The sequence below is a fragment of the Pogonomyrmex barbatus genome, unplaced genomic scaffold, assembly GCF_055798465.1.
Source record: "Pogonomyrmex barbatus isolate J1 unplaced genomic scaffold, ASM5579846v1 scaffold4, whole genome shotgun sequence".
Lineage (NCBI taxonomy): Eukaryota > Metazoa > Arthropoda > Insecta > Hymenoptera > Formicidae > Pogonomyrmex > Pogonomyrmex barbatus.
Window position 1 is genome coordinate 6448863 of NW_028297138.1, and position 19194 is coordinate 6468056.

The 19194-nt window shown below is 31.6% G+C and overlaps 3 protein-coding genes and 1 non-coding gene across 5 annotated transcripts; 1 reads left to right on the forward strand and 3 right to left on the reverse strand.

Annotated features, from left to right (window-relative positions):
- Window positions 1-144: 144 nt before the first annotated feature.
- On the reverse strand, window positions 145-2119 carry EMC10 (ER membrane protein complex subunit 10). The gene is made up of 4 exons (XM_011640498.3): window positions 1847-2119; window positions 1495-1758; window positions 531-797; window positions 145-440 (listed from the first exon to the last, which is right to left on the reverse strand). The coding sequence occupies exons 1-4, from the start codon at window positions 1907-1909 to the stop codon at window positions 354-356; spliced, it is 681 nt and encodes a 226-aa protein (XP_011638800.2). The 5' UTR covers window positions 1910-2119; the 3' UTR covers window positions 145-353.
- Window positions 2120-2599: 480 nt separating this feature from the next.
- Window positions 2600-5397, reverse strand: Fer3HCH (Ferritin 3 heavy chain homolog). Its single transcript, XM_011640501.3, has 3 exons — window positions 5122-5397; window positions 4240-4464; window positions 2600-3211 (listed from the first exon to the last, which is right to left on the reverse strand). The coding sequence occupies exons 1-3, from the start codon at window positions 5218-5220 to the stop codon at window positions 3026-3028; spliced, it is 510 nt and encodes a 169-aa protein (XP_011638803.2). The 5' UTR covers window positions 5221-5397; the 3' UTR covers window positions 2600-3025.
- TRNAA-CGC (transfer RNA alanine (anticodon CGC)) lies at window positions 3705-3776 on the reverse strand. The gene has a single exon. It is a non-coding gene; the product is annotated as a tRNA-Ala (tRNA).
- Window positions 5398-6702: 1305 nt separating the features above from the next.
- Window positions 6703-13210, forward strand: LOC105428291 (tetratricopeptide repeat protein 17). 2 transcript variants are annotated; one of them, XM_089080618.1, is made up of 16 exons: window positions 6704-7322; window positions 7507-7760; window positions 7847-7958; window positions 8025-8251; window positions 8358-8645; window positions 8713-9050; window positions 9136-9349; window positions 9430-9673; window positions 9751-9975; window positions 10117-10297; window positions 10782-10943; window positions 11420-11580; window positions 11707-11864; window positions 11944-12169; window positions 12247-12510; window positions 12595-13210. In XM_089080618.1, exons 1-16 carry the CDS (start codon window positions 7185-7187, stop codon window positions 12748-12750), a joined length of 3348 nt encoding a protein of 1115 aa, XP_088936744.1. In that variant the 5' UTR covers window positions 6704-7184; the 3' UTR covers window positions 12751-13210. The 2 variants fall into 2 exon arrangements, with proteins under 2 accessions (XP_088936745.1, XP_088936744.1); XM_089080619.1 differs by lacking the exon at window positions 10782-10943 and having other exon boundaries at window positions 6703-7322.
- Window positions 13211-19194: the final 5984 nt, after the last annotated feature.

Here is a 19194-nt window from a genome sequence, read left to right on the forward strand (position 1 = left end):
TGCCAATGTTATGCCTTTACCATTGGCACGGTGATGAAATATTGATTTTACAGCTGACTCTACCATTTGTAGATGTCACAGCTGTACTGAACTAATATATTGTATTATCATTATTCCATTATATTTAGAATAACAATTAACATATTCACAACTTAGTAGTTGTATTATTATTATTATAATATTTACTTAATAATTATATTTATTTTAGCAGAAATGTACGCAATATTTAAAAATATTATTAACATTATTCCTATTGTACATTATGAAATTATATTATAAATTTGGACAATTTCCACAAGATCACTCTTCAGGATATAATGCATACGCAGATACGGGTTATTTTCGTTAGAAAATCATTGTCTTTGTGCACTTCCACCTGCTTCCGGATTCGTTGCGGATGACAGCAACAGGAAAATCAAGAAGGGAACGATATACATCCACTACAACAAATATACAAACATTGAATAAATTCCCTATCTATGTACCTATTTATCTCTATGTATATAATTCTTCAAAAATAATATTCTTACATATTTTGCAAGAAATGAACGATTATCTTTGGTTTCTCCTCTTTCTCTTGCTTCTCGTTCTCGTTCGAGCTTCTGTATATACATAGCAGTATCTGGTATTGGGCCACCATCCGGATATTTAACCAGAACATTAGTGGTCCACATATTTGTGAAGGGATTATCTAATGTACAGGGTCCCGAAGATGAAATGCTCACAGCTATCGGTTCTGCTGTACTATCCAACCATATTGTTATAACATCTTCTAAATCCGAACCAAGCAGGTAGCACTATAAATTAAAAACAACATAATTAGCATGCTTAAATATAATAAAATATAATAAGTGCATTCAAGTCAAAGCAAAATAACTTGTGTGTTTGTTAAACAAATATGATAACAGCTAATAAATACTCATACATTGAATGCTTATACTTTCAAGATAATATAATTTTGTTGCAAAAAAGTTATATATTAAAAGAAATTATTGTTATTACTAAAAAGTAATAACATGTTTTTCCAGTGATAACTTTCATCTTTTAATAATACTATATCTCATGCTTTTAAAAATTCGATTATATAAATGAAAATTTATAAAATATAAACAAAATTCATAATATAAATAAACCAACTGAGATTTATTTAAAAACTTGTTTAATGTTTATTGAAAAATAAGCAAATAAACTCTATAGAGCATAGATAAAATGTTATCCATCTAGATTAAAATCAATATAAAGTAATTTTTATGTTCAATTCATGTTTTAGTAGATATAGCCAACTGCTTTTCAGCAAGTACTAGCTGCTTTTCCTGCTCCAGTATATTATCAAATAGGAATCTAAACTAATAGGAATCGTTCCATTGCATCGATGTGTTCTTCAATCAAAACTTTCCAATTTATTTCAATCAAGCATCCTTGAACAAGTTTAGCCTTTCTTGAAGAATCAGCCAATAGAACAAGTCCCAGAAGTCTCTTTGGCAAGATGTTTACCGCTGGTACAGAAGTGAGGAACATGATTTCACTGCCGGAGGAGGTGCGAGCCAGTGCCTTCAGTCTGTACTTGCTATCATGTTCGGCAAGGGTTTTTAGGGCGCTTATTTGGGCCGGCAGTAGACCGTTCTGTCCGACGACGGACGCCCCGCTACGCACGCTGGACACCGTGACGTTTCCCCGTTCCGTGAACACTGGCACCGGTTCATCGTTGAAGGCATGCCATAACCTCAACTGCAGCCAGCCATCGTACTCAAGTTCGCTCTGGAATTTCGATACTCTCGAGATTAGAGCGCGCATTACGGCGCCGTTGACGCTTCCGAGAGGCGTTTCAAGGCGATGATCTACTTACCCCGCGAACGAACGAGAGTACGCAAAGCAGCACACTGACGATGACGTGCGATGACAGATGCATCCTCGCGATGCAAATCTCGGTGCAGACTTGAACGACGGTAACGAACGAAAGTATCGGAGGTTAATTACCGAGTTACTGACGCGAGGCTACGTATCATTGTGCAATATTTTTGATCATGTTTAATCGTAGACCGTGAAATCTCGATAGTGGATATGCGTCACGCGAAGGTTATAACGTGGCCGCGGTAGCCATGCCGATAAGACAGTTTTGACAAGTTCAGCTGCACCTTCGCGAACTTTTTTTTCTAACGTAAAGCGTTACATATTTTCTTTATTAAAAAATAAAATAGTAAATATTCATATCTTGGAAAGTAAAAAGAAGAAAGATTGTAGTGAAAGATTGTAGAAAGTTAGTTAAACAAGTTAGTTAAAAGAAACATAGTAAATCTGTATGAAATATGCACCATGTATAAAGCATTTCAAAAAAGGATACATATATGTAATATACTTACAACGATTATTATTTAGATAATACGATATTGTAACTAGTTTTTATTATTGAAAATTTTAATTAACTCGATTTTTAAAAATTAAAAAAAAATTTCTAAAAAAAAACGATGAAAAAATGGCAGTTGCAAGAATATGATTTAGTTAACGAAATGTGAAACTTCCTGTATAACGATTATTATGTGCGTGATAAACATTTTATCGTCAGGAACGAGCGAAAGGAGCATTCGTCACCGTAAAAGAATTTTCAATGATTGTTATTATTATTATTTGATTTGAAAACGATATAACATTGTGTGCGATTACAATTTGTAAAGCCTAGAAATATGATATATCTAAAAAAGTTAAGATAATTGCACGATAAAGTCAATTGATTATTTTTTGCGGCGCGAATGGCCGCAGGATAAAATCACAATTAGCTATGTGCCCTGTTCTGCAATCAGAGTGCAGATACGAACAACAATATATATCTAAAAATTTGCTTCCTTGCCTATCTATTCGTACAACATCTCTTTTCCAACCCGAATTTTTAATACTTCGAATTAACTTTGCGTTTTCATAGTATTTTACTTAAAGACCCCTATTTAAATATTTGATACATAGCTGTATATATATATATTCATTTTTTGGCGAATTTTTCAAATATAACATTGTTCGAAAATTCATTATTTTAATCTTTCAGCTCCTTGTCATAAATAAAGACACCAAGTCCTTCTCCGACTCTCTCCAGATTCGTCACATGATCGGCAATCTCCTTTATGGCGTCTACTTGTTCCTGTAGAAACTCGGTTTCCAGGAAATCCATGAAATTCGCGTCGTTGTGCGTCGAGGCGATTCCATGCAGCTCGAGTAACTTCTGCAAAAATGAAACAATAATTTATAAATAACAATAATTTATGATGTACAAAATAACATCAACATAAATAACAATAATAAAGCTAGCAGTAATGTAAATTGTATAAATACGGAGAATCGTGCAAAATGGGAATATTTCGTGATAATAAGCCCCAAGAAATTTTTATTATTATAATTATTATAATTAAATTTTTATAATTAAAATAATTATAGATTATATCAATAACATTATAAATTTTAATTATACTTTTAATCGCCTTTAAGCTTCTATAATGAAAGATTTTCTCCTTACCTTTGTACCAGGGTTCTGAAAACCCTTTGTACGGCCCTATAGATATGTACTCAATAGAAATAATATATATTTGAAATGTAAAACGTCAATAAAATGTTAAAATGTTAACTCTAATTGCAAAATATATTTACGATTTAAATTAATATTAAATAAACTGCATACGCCTTCATATCACAATAAAACGAGAAAAAAAAAAGATGGTTGGAGGAGCTGGGATTTGAACCCAGGACTTTCCGCATGCGAAGCGGACACTCTACCACTGAGTTACACCCCCGATTACTACATTGTAACTTAAAATCGCACTACTTCCTCAAGCATATGTATTCAACGAAAGAGTTATACCAACAGTAATAATTAAATTAACGACCAGAAACCATGAAATTCGATTAGCAGAATGCATCGAATTAAACTTCTTTACTGTTAGCTGTTTGAGACTCTCAGTAAAATATTCTGATTTCAATATTAAAATTTATGGCGATACTTATCAATAATTTAACAGACTTTAATAATAATATCAAATATTTACAATCACAAATTTTGTTGGATATAAATACATCGAGATGGAAAATCATAAAATTAAAAAAAAAAAAACAATCTATTCGAAAATGCTTCATTTAAAAATTAATATCGTTAAATAAATCCAAATATGTTTTTTTTTTTTTACTTTATCACTCGGGGCAGAATCAATTACGCGCGCGTGCGCGCTCGTACACATACACAAGCGCACATACACGCACCTGATTCACTCTCTTCTCTAACTGCAGAGCCTCCGTCATAGCATCCTTCGCGCTATTCCAGTCCCTTCTGGACGGCGCCTGGATGTCCGTCAGCACGACGTCACCGCCACGCTTGTTCTGATAAGTCAGAAATTTCATGGCATGCTCGCGTTCCTCGTCCGATGCTTTTTTGAAGTACTTGCACAGGCCCGGTAACGCGACGTCACTCCTGTCAAAGTAGTACGCCTGCAAGGAAACGCAAGGTGCGTCGTGGGACGCGGAATCCTTTAAAAAGAAGCCGAAAAGAAGAAGCGCGCCTACTGTCAATAGGCTTAAAATCGCTTCAAAATCGCGAGAAATCCGCACGCAAGTTTGCTCGCGATTGACAGTGAAGGTGTTTATCATAACGACCCTTCATCGCGCGCAGCTTGCTCGCGGCGAGGAATGCATCGTCGAGGTTGCACCGAGAGTTCATTTACATTTAATTATTCAGTCGAGCAGTAAGTGTCAAGCTAGAAAGAGAGATATAAACTTAGGGAAAGGCATGAGATAAAATCTTTAATACGCGATAGCTAATGCGTTTAATCGATTTGTAGAACTGTAGATGTTTTCTGCGAAACAGTGAATGAAAGTATTTTTCCTTATAACGTTTTTAATGCTATGTACTTTCACGTAACGTCCAGATGAAAGGCGAATAAAAGATTTAAGCTAAGAGGCCGCACACGTACGAGACGACACACGGAGAGAAACGACGACGGGTCACATCAGATCGGCATTACCGATGAGGGAACGCGCTCGGGTGTACTCCCCCGCGGGGGTGTTTCGATCGCGTGGTCGAAAGGGAAACGACGGAGAGGGGTTTGAAAAGCTAGGTGTATCTGATCGATACACGACCGAACTGACCATGGACAGATAGACATAACTGGCGTATAGCTCCAGATTGATTTGCTTGTTGAGCGCATCCTCGCACTCCTCGTGGAAGTTCTGCCGCACCAGGCTCATGGCTGCGTAATGAGGGGTGGTTCCCAGGCCGGCTACGAGAAGGGTTGCACTGCGCGTTCGCGATCGTGGCCGATTGTCCGATCCGCCGCGTTCCGTTCGCGCTACGAGGATGACGGACGGACACGGTGCTGCGTAGTCTCGAGGACTTTCATAACATTCCGCAATTGGCGGAATAGTCGCCGAGAATACGGTCCGCACGCAGGCGCGGGGCCACCTCGGCGGAGAAAAGAGATTCCCTGCCAAGGCCTCGATCGCCAGGAGAACGCGCGATTGAATTTCGCGGGAATGGATGGCCGTTCGGTGCGGTGAAATTGCGAATTTTACCGGAAAACGAAAATGATACCGGAAACGCATAGATTTCTCGCGGGTTGACACGATATAACGCAACGTTCAGCATATCATTTGGTAGATAAGACTGAATTTATCATATTCTACGACAATTGTAATGCATGTGTTTCTCGCGAGTTTTGCGCGATAAACGAATCGAGACATGACGATTAGAAGCGTATATATCGTGATGTCTTTTCTTTTTTTTTTTTTTTTGCATTATTATGCAAGGAAGTATTTTTGAAGAAAATTAAATTTGATATGAGAATATTTTCGCATCGCGTAGAATCTAAGATAAATTTTGCCAAATGATATTTTTTTTTACTTGATATTCATTTAGCTTAGATTCACGGCTGCTTTAATTTAATTCATCTTTTATTTAAATATGAGGCGAGTTTTTTAATTTATCGATTAATAAATCGCATTATGCGCAACTTTGCTCTATAAAAGCAGCATTATGCGCTTAATCAATCGATGAAAAAAACTCGAATTAAAAAACTCGTCTATGATAATGATCTGATTAAAACTGCAGCAAGTTGCACCTTGTAGAAATGAGAAAGAAACGAAAACTACGAAAAAAATACACCATTGCAAATAAAAAATCTACCATATAGTTCGAATTTTTATTCATTTTACAGTGCACTTTATTTTTAGAAATTTATGCTACTATTTTCTTTCTATTCTATCTAACCTATCTTTCATCTCAAGTGCAGAAAGTGCAGAAAGATATTTCCAATCCATCACAAATCACATTTCCTAGAATGAAAGAAATTTGAATATAACACAATTGCAAACTAAAAAAATGATTTAAAATATAAAAGTTGGTAGAATCTTTTAATTAAAATAAAGATTTATCATATGTTCAAATTCTTGCGCATTTTACAGTGCAAATTTTATTTTTAAAAATTTATTATTTTTCTTTAATTCCAATCTAACCCATCTCTCATCTAAAGTGCAGAAAGTGCAGAAAGATGCATTCAGGAGCGTCGCAAGTTGCCGTGCAAATTGTCTGTGTAAAAGGAAATCGGTAGGAAATTCAATCTCAAATTAAAAAGAATTAAATATATATAAAAAAAAAACATGAATTTTTTGTTAAATTTAAAAACTTTATCATACATATATTTACTTTATCATACATTGATAATACATATTTTACATTCAAATTCTCATGCAACTTTCATGCTACATAATATATATATACACATAATATTCTCAGGCGTGTTCTGATCAACATTTTTTTCGTGTTGATGATTTATACTCTTTTTTTTGATTCTTCGAAACTCGCGAAACACCGACTTCGATCACGTTGCGCATTTAACAAGTATCAGAAAACTGCGAAATCCAACGATAACGATTTTATTGCGACGGTCGTATCGCCAGTGGTTGGCAACTCTACTTCCACCTGATAGCCAATCTCGCCGTTGACAGTCGCCGATACCGCGTCGTGATCGCGTTTCGAATCGTCCTGTATTATTCCGGGAGGAAATACGCGACGTAATTGGTTTTCCCACGCGTTTTACGTAGATCTCACCTGCGCAGCACGTTTTCCTGTGCGGAAACGCGCGCGTTCTTGCAGCCATAGTTCATAGCTGTCGTATTTCGCTCGCAGAATCGATGAGGCCCCCGTGGTACGTCGTATGGGGTTATATCGCAAAAGGAAAAAAATGATCCGGAGCAGCGTGTCCTGTAGGATTATCACGGTGCTCGCGGCGATACTCGAAATCTCGGCTACCAAGCATTGGTATGTCACGGAAAATGGGAGAATTCAGCCACAGGTAAGTATACACATATTTAGATATATATTCAATGAAAATTCGAACATCAAGTTCCGATTTTTTCCGAGGAAAATGTTACGTGTGATTGATAAATACCGCGTAAAAACTGCGTTATCCTTCTATAACTCGGCAATTTCAGATATGGCTGCTTAACGTTGAATTATGTTTCTTTTCATGTTTTCAGCACGACAGTGTCTTTGATATGCGTCGGCCATACGATCTCTTGGGATTTCTGGAGCAGGAGAAACGCAGAGAAACAGCCAATGCCATATATAAAAAAATCTCGAGGAAGGAAGTGTCTATTGACAATCAGTTCGTTGGTCTGAGCATAGCTGATGCAGAAAATTCAAACTCAGATTGTTTTCTATGGGACAAGTCGTTGGATATTGATGTACATGCTAGTTTAATAATCGATTATAGACTCAAGGATGGGATAGAGTGAGTGATTATAAGTATTGTATCTAAATAGATTTGGAGAAATATTCATCAAATGTTTAATATTAAAATACAATTTTTTGTTGCAGCCAAACTGATTACATGCTGTATAATGTAGTGGCTAATAGTAAACAGACAGTCCCAGATTGTCAGAGAACATTTCCATTAGATTTTAGTATATATACATTTGAGCATCTTAAAGTAGGTACACGTCATTCTTTATGTAAAAATTACAATGTATCTGTAATGTCTTGTTTGTTGTATCAGGCGATGCAGAATCGAAAGAATCTTACGCAGTATGAAGAACTCGACTTAATGAAGTATTTACCATTGAATACTGATCTTAATCAATTTGGTCATCAGCTCGCTTATAGCTTATCTCGCAATAATACATCCTGGATATACTTGAATCTAGCATCGATTTATTGGCGGATCAAGGGAAATGCTTATAATGCTTTAGAATGCAGTCGTAGAGCAATTGTATGTGCTCCAAGGTAATATAATAAGAACTTCGTTTAGAAGATAATAGAGAAAAGTGTCGCCAGAAGACCGCCGTGTAATTTTACTAATCTCGTAACGAAAGCATTGTACGTGATTAAGGCAATATCGCGATATTCCTCTTCTGACTACTGCCGGCATTTTACACGCTGCGAGATATTCTGGCGAAGCTGCGATTATTTTACATGCGGCGATAGATCATAATCCAACAGAGAGTTATCATCACCTGGCGTTGGGCCACGTGTATACATCCCTCGGCGACTTTGATCGATCTGCAGCGTGCTACGATAATTGTTTGAAATTGGCACCCGACACATTAGAAGCCAAGCAAATGAAATATGCTATATTATGCCATCGATCTTTGGAAACATCCCTGCTGTTATTTGATCAGTAAGCTCATTGTTGCTATCTAATTTGAGAACTGAGCTGAGAATATTTATGATAATGTTTATTACAGACGCTTGCGGAATGTATTAACTGAAATACATGCGTATCATGATTGGAAGGAGGAATGGTTCAAACTTTACGAACATATGCTGTGGGAACAAAATATTAAATCTACCACCAGAGAAATCAAGCTTGCTTTTGCACGAGAGCAAAATCTACATTTACTTGCGATAAATCCAGTTGAAAGGTCAATTCATCGTATCGATAACAATATTGTATTATCTTACACGGATTTGGGAGACAGGAAAAAAATAGCTGAGAAGATGTTGCAAAATGTTCATGTTAGTTTGCATCTGTTGAAAAATCTACAGAAACAAGTGAAGGAACGCAATAATCACATTGCAAAAGGTACTTTAGTGATTTTGGCAACAAATGTAAATTGTGTTGAATATTTTACAATGTAAGTAGTAATATTTATATGATATTGTTTTAGATATGATACCAGAATTAAATGTGGAGTACAATCATTTATTTGCATCTCCAACAAAAAGTCCAAAGTATCATAATATAGAAATTAAAAAAGGAAATGAAGATTTTGAAGCTGACCACTGGCCAAAAATATCCGACTGTGATGGCTCTATGTTACTGTTTGGAGATGGAAGACAATATTTACCTATTTATTTATCACCTGAAAATAAAGGTTATGCGTAAGTATTCTTCTCTGTAACTTCTTCTCTGTATTATAACCAATTTTAATAATAATTCTAATATTTCTATCTGTCTTTAGAACACATTTATTTGTAAATGAATTGATCGATATTGAACCATGGAAAAAGCATCCTTTACCATGGCATCCACCGATATGCCAATCACCTAAGTCATTTAATAAGAAGTATATTACACATACGTTACTGGATGCGAGTGTGCAACAACATTCACCAGACACTTCTCTGAAACCATTTCTACATAATTTAGTACAATCTGCGGACTTGGCAGAAATTGGTCAAAGAATTTTGACGGCAACCGAGGCGGTAAATAATTTAGTATTATTTTATTACTATTCTTGTAATCGTAATGTTCTAATAAAAAATTTATTATGTCAAAACAGAAAGTAGCAGCTCCATGGGTATTATCCATGCTCGCATCTTTACATTGGAGAATAGTAGGGAAATCACGTTTAGCTTTGGATTGTCTTCAATTAGCATTGGATAATGTTCCTAAAGAATTTATGGATGTACCTTTAGTTAGTATAGCTTCGATGCATCATAAAATGGGTTTAATTGATGATGCTTTTAGAATTACTGACGAAGCTTTACAAATTAATGCTGTGGAGGTATGGAAAATATAATTAAATTTCGTTTTGAAAAGAATTTTGTTTTTATGAATAATATTTCCATAATTCAAACAAACGAGTTTTTATTTACATATTGACTGTATAAAAGAAAATAATATGTTATAATATTTTCTATTTTAGCCAATGACTAATTTTTTACTCGGTATATTATTAAATATAAAAGGAAATTACACAGGAGCTATACATTATTTGAAACAAGCATTAAGAGTGGATTCACATTTATATGATGGTAGAACATTAATGCTATTAAAAACATTAGCCTGTCGTGAAAAATTTAATGTTATCACAGGTAATCGTCCAGGTATGTATTAATATGTAATTATCTCGTAAAGATTTTCTATCCTATATCTTTTAAATGTTAATGATATAATCTTTTATATTTTATTATTACATTATTTTTTGTTTTGTTTGCGTTTACATGTATTTAATGAAGAGTTTATAATTTATAATTTATTTTTATATTATAAATAATGGAAACACTGCAATTTTTTTTTAAATAAAGAAAGAGTAAAAGAGTGGGGAGAAAAATATATAAACAATATATATATAAACATATTTTATTTCTTTTTTTCTTTTTCATTCCTTTGTTTAATTTTGCATTTTTCTTTCATTTTTAACATCTTTGATCTTCTTTTCCAATTATTATATTTTATTATTTATAATTTTTTTGCACCAAATTTATTGTGTTTTTTCAGTTGATTAATTTTGTTCTCTGTTGATCGTACTGTGTCCTAAAAAACGCAGGTTATTGTGATGAGTAATGACAAATATTGTCATTATCACAGGCTGTGAAGAACAAGGAATTAATTTACACAAACATTCTATGAATTTGCCTTCTGTATTACTTACTAAATATAATTTGCAAGCAAGTGATACATTTTTACGTAAGCGACAAGTCAAGAATTGTAAGCATATTAAATATTTTTCAACAAAGACAGAAGAAATAGGTGTGTATTTTCACATGTACATCTTAAAAGTAGACTCCTTTTTAGATTGTTTTATGTACTTTTTATTTGACGCAAATATTAAATTTACGTTCGTTTTATTTTTGCTTGAAACAAAATGGAATAATTTTGTCTTACAATTATGTATTTTATGTTGTCATGATTTTGTCTTATTATTTGCTGTTTTTTTTCTTTGTATAATAGTATATAATAAAGATTATTGTTACTTATTTGTGTTCTTTTTATTATTTTACCTTTGATCATGCATTTTAACTTTAATTTATATATTATATTTTACATAACATGTATACGTGTGTGTGTGTGTGTGTGTGTGTGTGTGTGTGTGTGTGTGTTTTGTGTGTGTGTGTGTATTAGATGTAATGCTTAAATCTTTTTTAGAAAGTTTTCTTTTCAAATTGAAATGTAAATTTTCTATTACTACTTATATCCTAAGTTAATAGTTGAAATTGTTATTATAGGGATAAATTGCTGGAGCAATCAAAAGATTGGATTACTGGATATGTCATACTATAGTAAGAAAGAACATGTGCGCCAAGGTCTTATACATTCGTTATTGCTTCCTAATAGCGCGACTAAACTATATGAACCACATGCACATATGACTAAAATTCCAGATAATGTAAGCATGTGATTTTCATGACATTCTATAATAATTAACAAATTGTGAAGATATAATTTATATTATTTTGCAAATTTAATTTAAATCCCCGAGATGGTGTACACATAAATGATTTTTATGTCAAAGGATGTGCTACATGCATACACCGATTCGTCGTTTGATAAGATGCTTGACAATCAAAAAGAATCGTATTATCCAAATAAAGATGAATGCGATAATCTCAAGTATGAAGACTGGGCTGCATCTTTATTTGTATTTCATAAATTTATACGACGAAATATGACGTATGTAATCAATAAATTATGAAAAATTTATAAATATTATCACACACAGGTTATTTGTAAATTAATATTTCGCTTTCAGTATCGAAGATGAGATCGAATCATTGGGCGATGATATCCCGAATTTACAACCAATATGTGACAAAGATAATTCTGAAATGAGTCGCGTAACTGAAGTGGTGCAATTCTCGCAGTTATTGCAACACAAAGCTGAGCTTGATATGGCCGAGTGGTTGATGATGATAACTGGAACGCAAAGTGATTCTTTACAAGGACTCGGGACTAAAATCGCATTTGCTTTGCAAAAGGTGATTCATTAGAATTTATAATTATGTACCTGGTCATTTATGTGTATAACTGACATATACTTTCTATCCTAAATTAGCACTATGCTTCTTGGACCTTGGCGATAGCTGCATCATTTTATTGGCGCGTAGCAGGTGACAGTCGTAAAGCACTGGATTGTATGTGGCAAAGTTTGGAGAATACTCCGAAGGATATGCAAGACATACTTCTCGTAAACTTGGCGTCTTTACTCAGTTCGCAAAATTATTTTCATGAAGCCCTTGAAATTGCTCAGATAGCTCTTTCTATTGGACCCGATTTCATAATCAATCATTACGTTGTTGCTAATCTTCATGCTGCTTTGGTAAATTAAATATTATTTTATTAGATACAATAGATAAGTTCGATTACGTAATGAGGCAAAAACTTAAAACTTTTTTTTTTACAGGGTGACTTCGAGACTGCAGCAAGTTTTTACAGATCTTCGCTTGAACTAGATCCAAATTTCGAGCCGGCTATTACGAGGCTACGAGTGATACTGTGTTTCTTGTTATTTGATGATAAAAAATTCGCAATGAGCGAAATACTGCGAAATATTTTGTGAAGCTGTCTTTTGTAGATCGTTAATGCTAACAAATTTGACAAATTGTTACAAATTGTTGAAGTGCCTTTTTATATTGTCAATGCGAAATATTGGAAAGTAATTGTCATAAAAAACATTGAAAAAGCAATTGTCATAAATTACGTTATTATTATATGTGCAATTATAATTTTAAATTAAAAAAAAAAACATTAAGTGATAACACTGATATTTGTTAAATTATTACAGAATTTTATGATTAAATAAGACATGTTTCACACATTAAACTTTTACTAAATTTAGCATCAACATTATATATAGAAAAAAATAGCACATTTTTAAATGTATTATTTGTCTCCGTACAAATATTCTTTATACTCACGTGAATGTGATAACTTCTTGTTGTATATTAGTAATTGTGAAGCAATACATTATTAAAATGTAAAAGCATTGAATAAAAATGGATTTTACAATGATCTTAATAGTTACGTTGTTATATATCAGAATTACCAATGAATGTAAACTAACAGTAATATTATGTTATTATAATTTCAAGCTCAACAATATAAACATAATATATATGTTGTATATAATAGTTACATACTAAGTACAGTGCAATATTACTGTATTATTTTGTCGTTTTGCACCGAGTTGTGCATAATTCAAATTGTGCGGTAGCGAATTAGTTGAATTTCTTGCATTTATCTTTCATCTTTATTTCTCCATCTTTTCTTTTTTTAGAGGAAAAGAAAAGATGAAGTTAAATAGAACAGACCTATTTCAAGTTGAATAGCATTGCAACTTGTTTGTCTGATAAATATAATCATGATTAACATCGTATTTAATTTAAAATAATTGTATAGTGCAGATTCAGCGTTCATACATCGGTGATTTTATCTTGTTAATAGACGCGAAACTTTTAATTTAAAAGTTTACTCGTGCGAGCAGTCGAGAGCAGATAATTTACAATTACAATTCTCGGACACTGCATTTCGTGAATATGATTACTATTTTTACTCACATAAATATTTGATTATGTCGTGATACTAGCTGTATTATATCGTGATACGAAATAACAGTTGCCGTAAAACGTGATTGCATACATATTGCTGAAAATGCAGAAAGTGCACGAAAGTATAAGTAGGAGCAACAGGTGCACTGTTCTCTACGTCTGTGTCTGACCTGTCGCGTAAAGTTGTCCGCGTTATTTATGAATTTCGCTGTCATCACAAACGAATCTTTCCGTTATATTAATTCGCGCGATATAGAGAAAATCGTAATCTTGTGAGCATATTTTTGCACGTTGTCCTTCGTTGTGAAAGTGTAATGAAATTACGCATCTCGCCAGGAGTAACATACAAATTCATACAACACAGACCTTTAAGGGATTTAGAAATGTCTAGAGAACGTCGGATAAAAAAAACGTTCTAAGAACGTTCCTGAGACGTCCCTCGAATATAATGCGTTGTATAGAAAATGTCGCACGATTGTTGCATTTCAGTAATTCTGTTTTGTGCGTAAGTGAATTGTGCGATCCACGAAGAACGAGCGACAATGAGGAAGGATAAAGAAGAAGAAGGAAACCTGAAAATCATCGAGCATTGGCGGAATAGTTATAATAAATTATTTATTATTTGTTTCTTTGAAGGGTGGTTTTTCCATTCAAAAAATTTCAGGCGGAAAAGTTGATTCAATTTTGCAACATATCAAAGATTTATATTTATACGATTGTCTATTGCCTGATAGAAAATCTATATACTTGGATATATGTATACAGTACATATAATAAAGTATTTATAGTTTAAGTATTTATATTTTAATATACTACAATACTACTAATATACTAAATGTATGATAATACTATTAATATTATTGAATGTAATATATTAAATCGATAAAATGTGATAATTTTATCAAATGAACCTCGTGCGATCGTAGCATTGTCGGACACAATACCTCACGTCGGTAACGCAACCGCGCGCGACAATTCTTCAAATAAACTACATGAACTCGTAATACAACCACAGACGAATATTCTATGTATTAATTACATAAAAAATCCAATTAATTTAAATATAATACCACTTAACAATAATCACCATTATTTTCCATGTTAGGTTTTAATTAAACATCTCTATTTCAGAGAATAATAAATGAAATACGCACAATGATTATTTTGCTAAATATTAATTGTTTTGGACATAGTTTGAATATATCTATATGTTATAGATTAATAATAATATTATTATTCCACTGTTGCGCATCGTTTGCAGATAAGTATTAATATTTGTTTTTTATCTTATACTGGACACTGCAGATATGCGCTATGCGCTATTTATTTTTTGATATTATATGTTTTTCAATTAAATATAAAATTCAGCTTCAATTTGTGTCATTGTATACATATTTACTTTGTGCTAGTGCTACTTGTGATCAGTGTCGTGGAACATGAAAAAACATACATAATCATACGTCTTAACATTTAATTAGTTAATATTTCGAAGAAAGTACCAAATAAAATATTTTCATATAACTCGTGAAACGACAATTGTCAAAATATAAGAATTTTGTGCAAACAGTTGTTTGCTCATAGCAGAAAATGATTAAAATGAGGAAATCAATCAGCAGTGCGGAAAAACAACAATAATTAAAAAAATTCTTATATAATCTTTTTAAGAATGGATGAAGTGGTGGATATGAAATGTATGAATTTATGAAATGTATTAGACATGTATAAAAATGTGTAAAGCCACGTTTAGACAAATTATAATAAAAAATAAGAATAGAATTTATAATTTTATACGTTATATAATAAGAAAAACATTTCCATAATCAGAGAATTTGCACACATATATAAAATAAAAAAAAATATATATATATGTATAGTATTACACACACATATATATATATATATATATATATATATATATATAATATATATATATATGCAATAATATAGAATCTTTTAAACCGTTTAGAAAAGTCAAAATATCTCGAAAATTACTAACTTAAAAAAAAAATATGAAACAAGCCAAATTATAGAATTTAGAAAAGTCTACTCCACAGCTTAATAAAAGTTTAATTTTTGGATAGAGTTACATAAAGTTCCTGATTTTTTAAGTTATTTTTAAGTTATTTTCAAGTATATTAATTAATGTAGAGTTTTTTTTTATAAAAAAACTATTATAATAAGTTTATAAATTGTTTTGTATTACATTCTAATACATTCTGACATTAATAGAACATATTTAGTCAAATTCATTTGCAATGATTGTATTTTAATACTTTTATACATAAAATAATCACGAAAAGATATACAATATTTTATTTCATACTTTTTTTATATTTTATATTTTAGTCAGAATATTATGACTTCCAATAAATTAACAATTTTTAAGCATATCTTTAAAGCATAATAAGTATAAAAAAGAAAATTATATTTATATTTGTAAGGATATCTATATAATTGTGTACAAAAGAAAAAAAATTACATTAAGTAAATTCTACTTAAAAATTTATGAATTAAATCTTACATGATCATAGAGATTCCACTTAAAATTAAACTGACATTATATAGATTTTTTTTTAAGATCCATAATTCTGTCTTTTATATATCTTTTATTATAATTTATTGTACTTGACATATTTTAGCGTTTCTAGAAGAGACTTTCAAACGATTCTATATACTAAAATATACATTTATGTTAAAATATACGACATAGAATTAGATAAAAGAATAATTGCAAATTAAATACTTTTATCTCTAACAGTGACAAGTTAAAAAGGTAAGATTAAAAATTTTTAATTTATAATAATTATGAATGTAATAATATAATAAACTATTATTTATCTATAAATTATTTAACATTTTATATTATAATACTTAACAAGTTAGAAATTGGAATCAAGAATTATAAATTAGTGATAAATGCAATATCTCTTATAGATCTATTGTTTTGAGATGGATCTATGAATCCAAATCTAAATAATTTTTAATTATTTATTTCAAGCCTTATTTCTCTCTCTTTCTCGAATTTCGTAATATCTGCAAAAAAATCAATGTGCAATAGATATTGCATTCAATAATAATCATATTTCATAAATAGCAAGACTATATTTCTTGAAAATAGCTTATAATATACAATGTACCTTCATGCGCTGTTTTATTTATTAGAAACATTATCTGAAGAACAATCACGATAACAAACGATAGATTTTAACAATAACAAACAACCGTAACGTTATTGATTGCGATATATTATTATAATGTAATAATCTCGGACTTAATAATTATAATATTTTACTTTTACATATCACTTTATTTGGGGCTTCCACTTCTCATGATGGTTTCCAGCGTCGAAGTGTGATGTACCATGAAAGCCCCATGATAGTCGCTGTCACACGCACAAGAGTGTTATTTCTAATCTTGTGCAGTGGCCAGCAGCTGCATTGGGGTCCAATACATTGCCCCATATTGCATCTTATGGTATTCTAGTCAGTTCCGGTCAATTGGACCTAGTTCGTTTCACGTGTCTAGACTCACACGAGATTTTGCGCAATTTTCGCATTATCCTTGATATCCTTTATAAAGAAACAGAAGCATGAAACGTTTTATAGGTAGTGGCTATTAATTGTATCACTTTATCAAAATTAATGGATTAAATAGGGAGAAAATTATGTTTTAAGAAAACTATACACTTGTCAAATAAATGTTGAAACAAACAAAATTTTGAACAAAATTTCGAACAAAATTTCGAACAAAATTTCTATTATTTGTTATAACTTATTCATATAGCAGAAATGTTTAAAATATACAGGGATATTCTAAATATCGTGATATCTTCAGGATATTCTTGATATATTTTGAATATTTCTGCTATAAGAGTTAAAGTTTAATTTATTACAAATATTTTATTGTATAATCTTTAAAACATGGTAAAATATACTTTAACTTTTTTTTAAACAATTCGGACGTTTCAAAATTTGATTAATATTATTAAATTTTTATTTCTATTTTGTATATATATATATATATGTATATTTAGTTTTATATAATTTTATTTTTTAACTTCAAGAAATATACTATATAACATATAAATATACATATATAAATAAATATATGTAGTTATATCTAATATATAAGTTCAGAAAATTATGTATGTAAAACATTACATACAGTGCAGTCAATTTTTTGTTTAAACAAATGTGAATTTGTTCAATATTTGATTGATATATATATATATATATATATATATATATATCTTATTGATGACATAATACATATAATGTTAATCATTAATTAAACATTTCTGATTTGATATTTAATACACTTAAGACCTTTGACATTATTTAATATCAATTTAATACATCTTTGTCATCGTGTATAATCCTTAGAAAAATTGAATAGTAGTAGTCAAGGATACATAAGCGTTAGAAATGAATAAATGAAACATATGAAAGTTCAATTGCAGCAGTTGTCAGAACTATTTTTCTCTCATCATTATATTTCTCAACAAGTTTGATAATCAACAAAATAGTTTTCTGAAAGCTATGTCTAATCGCTCATATTAAAAGAATATTTTTAAAATATCTTACATAAAACTTATGCAAAAGGTACTAAGAAATGTAAATATACTCTATTCCATTTTTCGATTGTTTTTTTTGATTTTCTCCAGTGTATCTTTTAATTTTCAAATATCAAAAATAAGTATAAAAGGAAGTACTTTCGATCAGATTTAAAGGCAGGCAACAGAGAATATCAATGAAAAACGTGTCTCCGCGATAAAGTAAGCTGTGGGGACCGGACATCTGGCGACTCTATAGGCCGATAGGACAATTCAGCTCAAATATAAAATTCATCATATTCGATCTTTCTAACCGTATACGTATGTACGACAGACCTACTAGGCCGTTTGCAAAGCGTCACGCTAAAAATCATTCTCCGTCTATTTAATGCCACCCCCTTAGGCAAGTCGATCTACTCGCAGTTCAACGATGTCGGCGAAAATAATCAACACTACGGCATTAAAAATAATTTTTACCTCCTGATATGAATTCGTGTATGGCCTTAAAGAACGAGGAGATAATTTATTTGAATGTCAAATTGACAACGTGGAACAAATTGTTGTGAAGCTACATATTTGTCGCGCTTAAATGAGGACTACTCACTTATCATGAAGATGACTTATATCGGATTATATTTCCTAGACCGAAATAATTTTAAACTAAGTGTTTAAGTGTTTCCAATAGAATCCATCGTTGTGTTCAAAGATCGAAATAGAATCTTCATAGAATTTGAAGTAGATTCTCGAATCGATGACCGGATTCGTAGAATTGCATAGATCTATGGGCACCAGCTGATGTGTAACGCATTGCTCTACTCATCATCGTTCTTTTATTCTCTTCGTGATATATCCTCTTCGGAAAGTGTTATAAAACGTATTTCTCTCAAAACTATTCTTGGCGACA

Coding starts and splice junctions, on each gene's coding strand:
- Fer3HCH (XM_011640501.3), bottom strand. CDS start 5,220: ATGAGCCTGGTGCGGCAGAACTTCCACGAGGAGTGCGAGGATGCGCTC. Junction 4,465..5,121: donor GTTATGTCTATCTGTCCATG/GTCAGTTCGGTC, acceptor GTTTCCTTGCAG/GCGTACTACTTTGACAGGAG. Junction 3,212..4,239: donor TAGAGAAGAGAGTGAATCAG/GTGCGTGTATGT, acceptor TCATTTTTGCAG/AAGTTACTCGAGCTGCATGG.
- LOC105428291 (XM_089080618.1), top strand. CDS start 7,185: ATGGGGTTATATCGCAAAAGGAAAAAAATGATCCGGAGCAGCGTGTCC. Junction 10,944..11,419: donor AACAAAGACAGAAGAAATAG/GTGTGTATTTTC, acceptor TTGTTATTATAG/GGATAAATTGCTGGAGCAAT. Junction 12,511..12,594: donor CTAATCTTCATGCTGCTTTG/GTAAATTAAATA, acceptor TTTTTTTTACAG/GGTGACTTCGAGACTGCAGC.
- EMC10 (XM_011640498.3), bottom strand. CDS start 1,909: ATGCATCTGTCATCGCACGTCATCGTCAGTGTGCTGCTTTGCGTACTC. Junction 1,759..1,846: donor TACTCTCGTTCGTTCGCGGG/GTAAGTAGATCA, acceptor TCGAAATTCCAG/AGCGAACTTGAGTACGATGG. Junction 798..1,494: donor TCCTCACTTCTGTACCAGCG/GTAAACATCTTG, acceptor TTTAATTTATAG/TGCTACCTGCTTGGTTCGGA.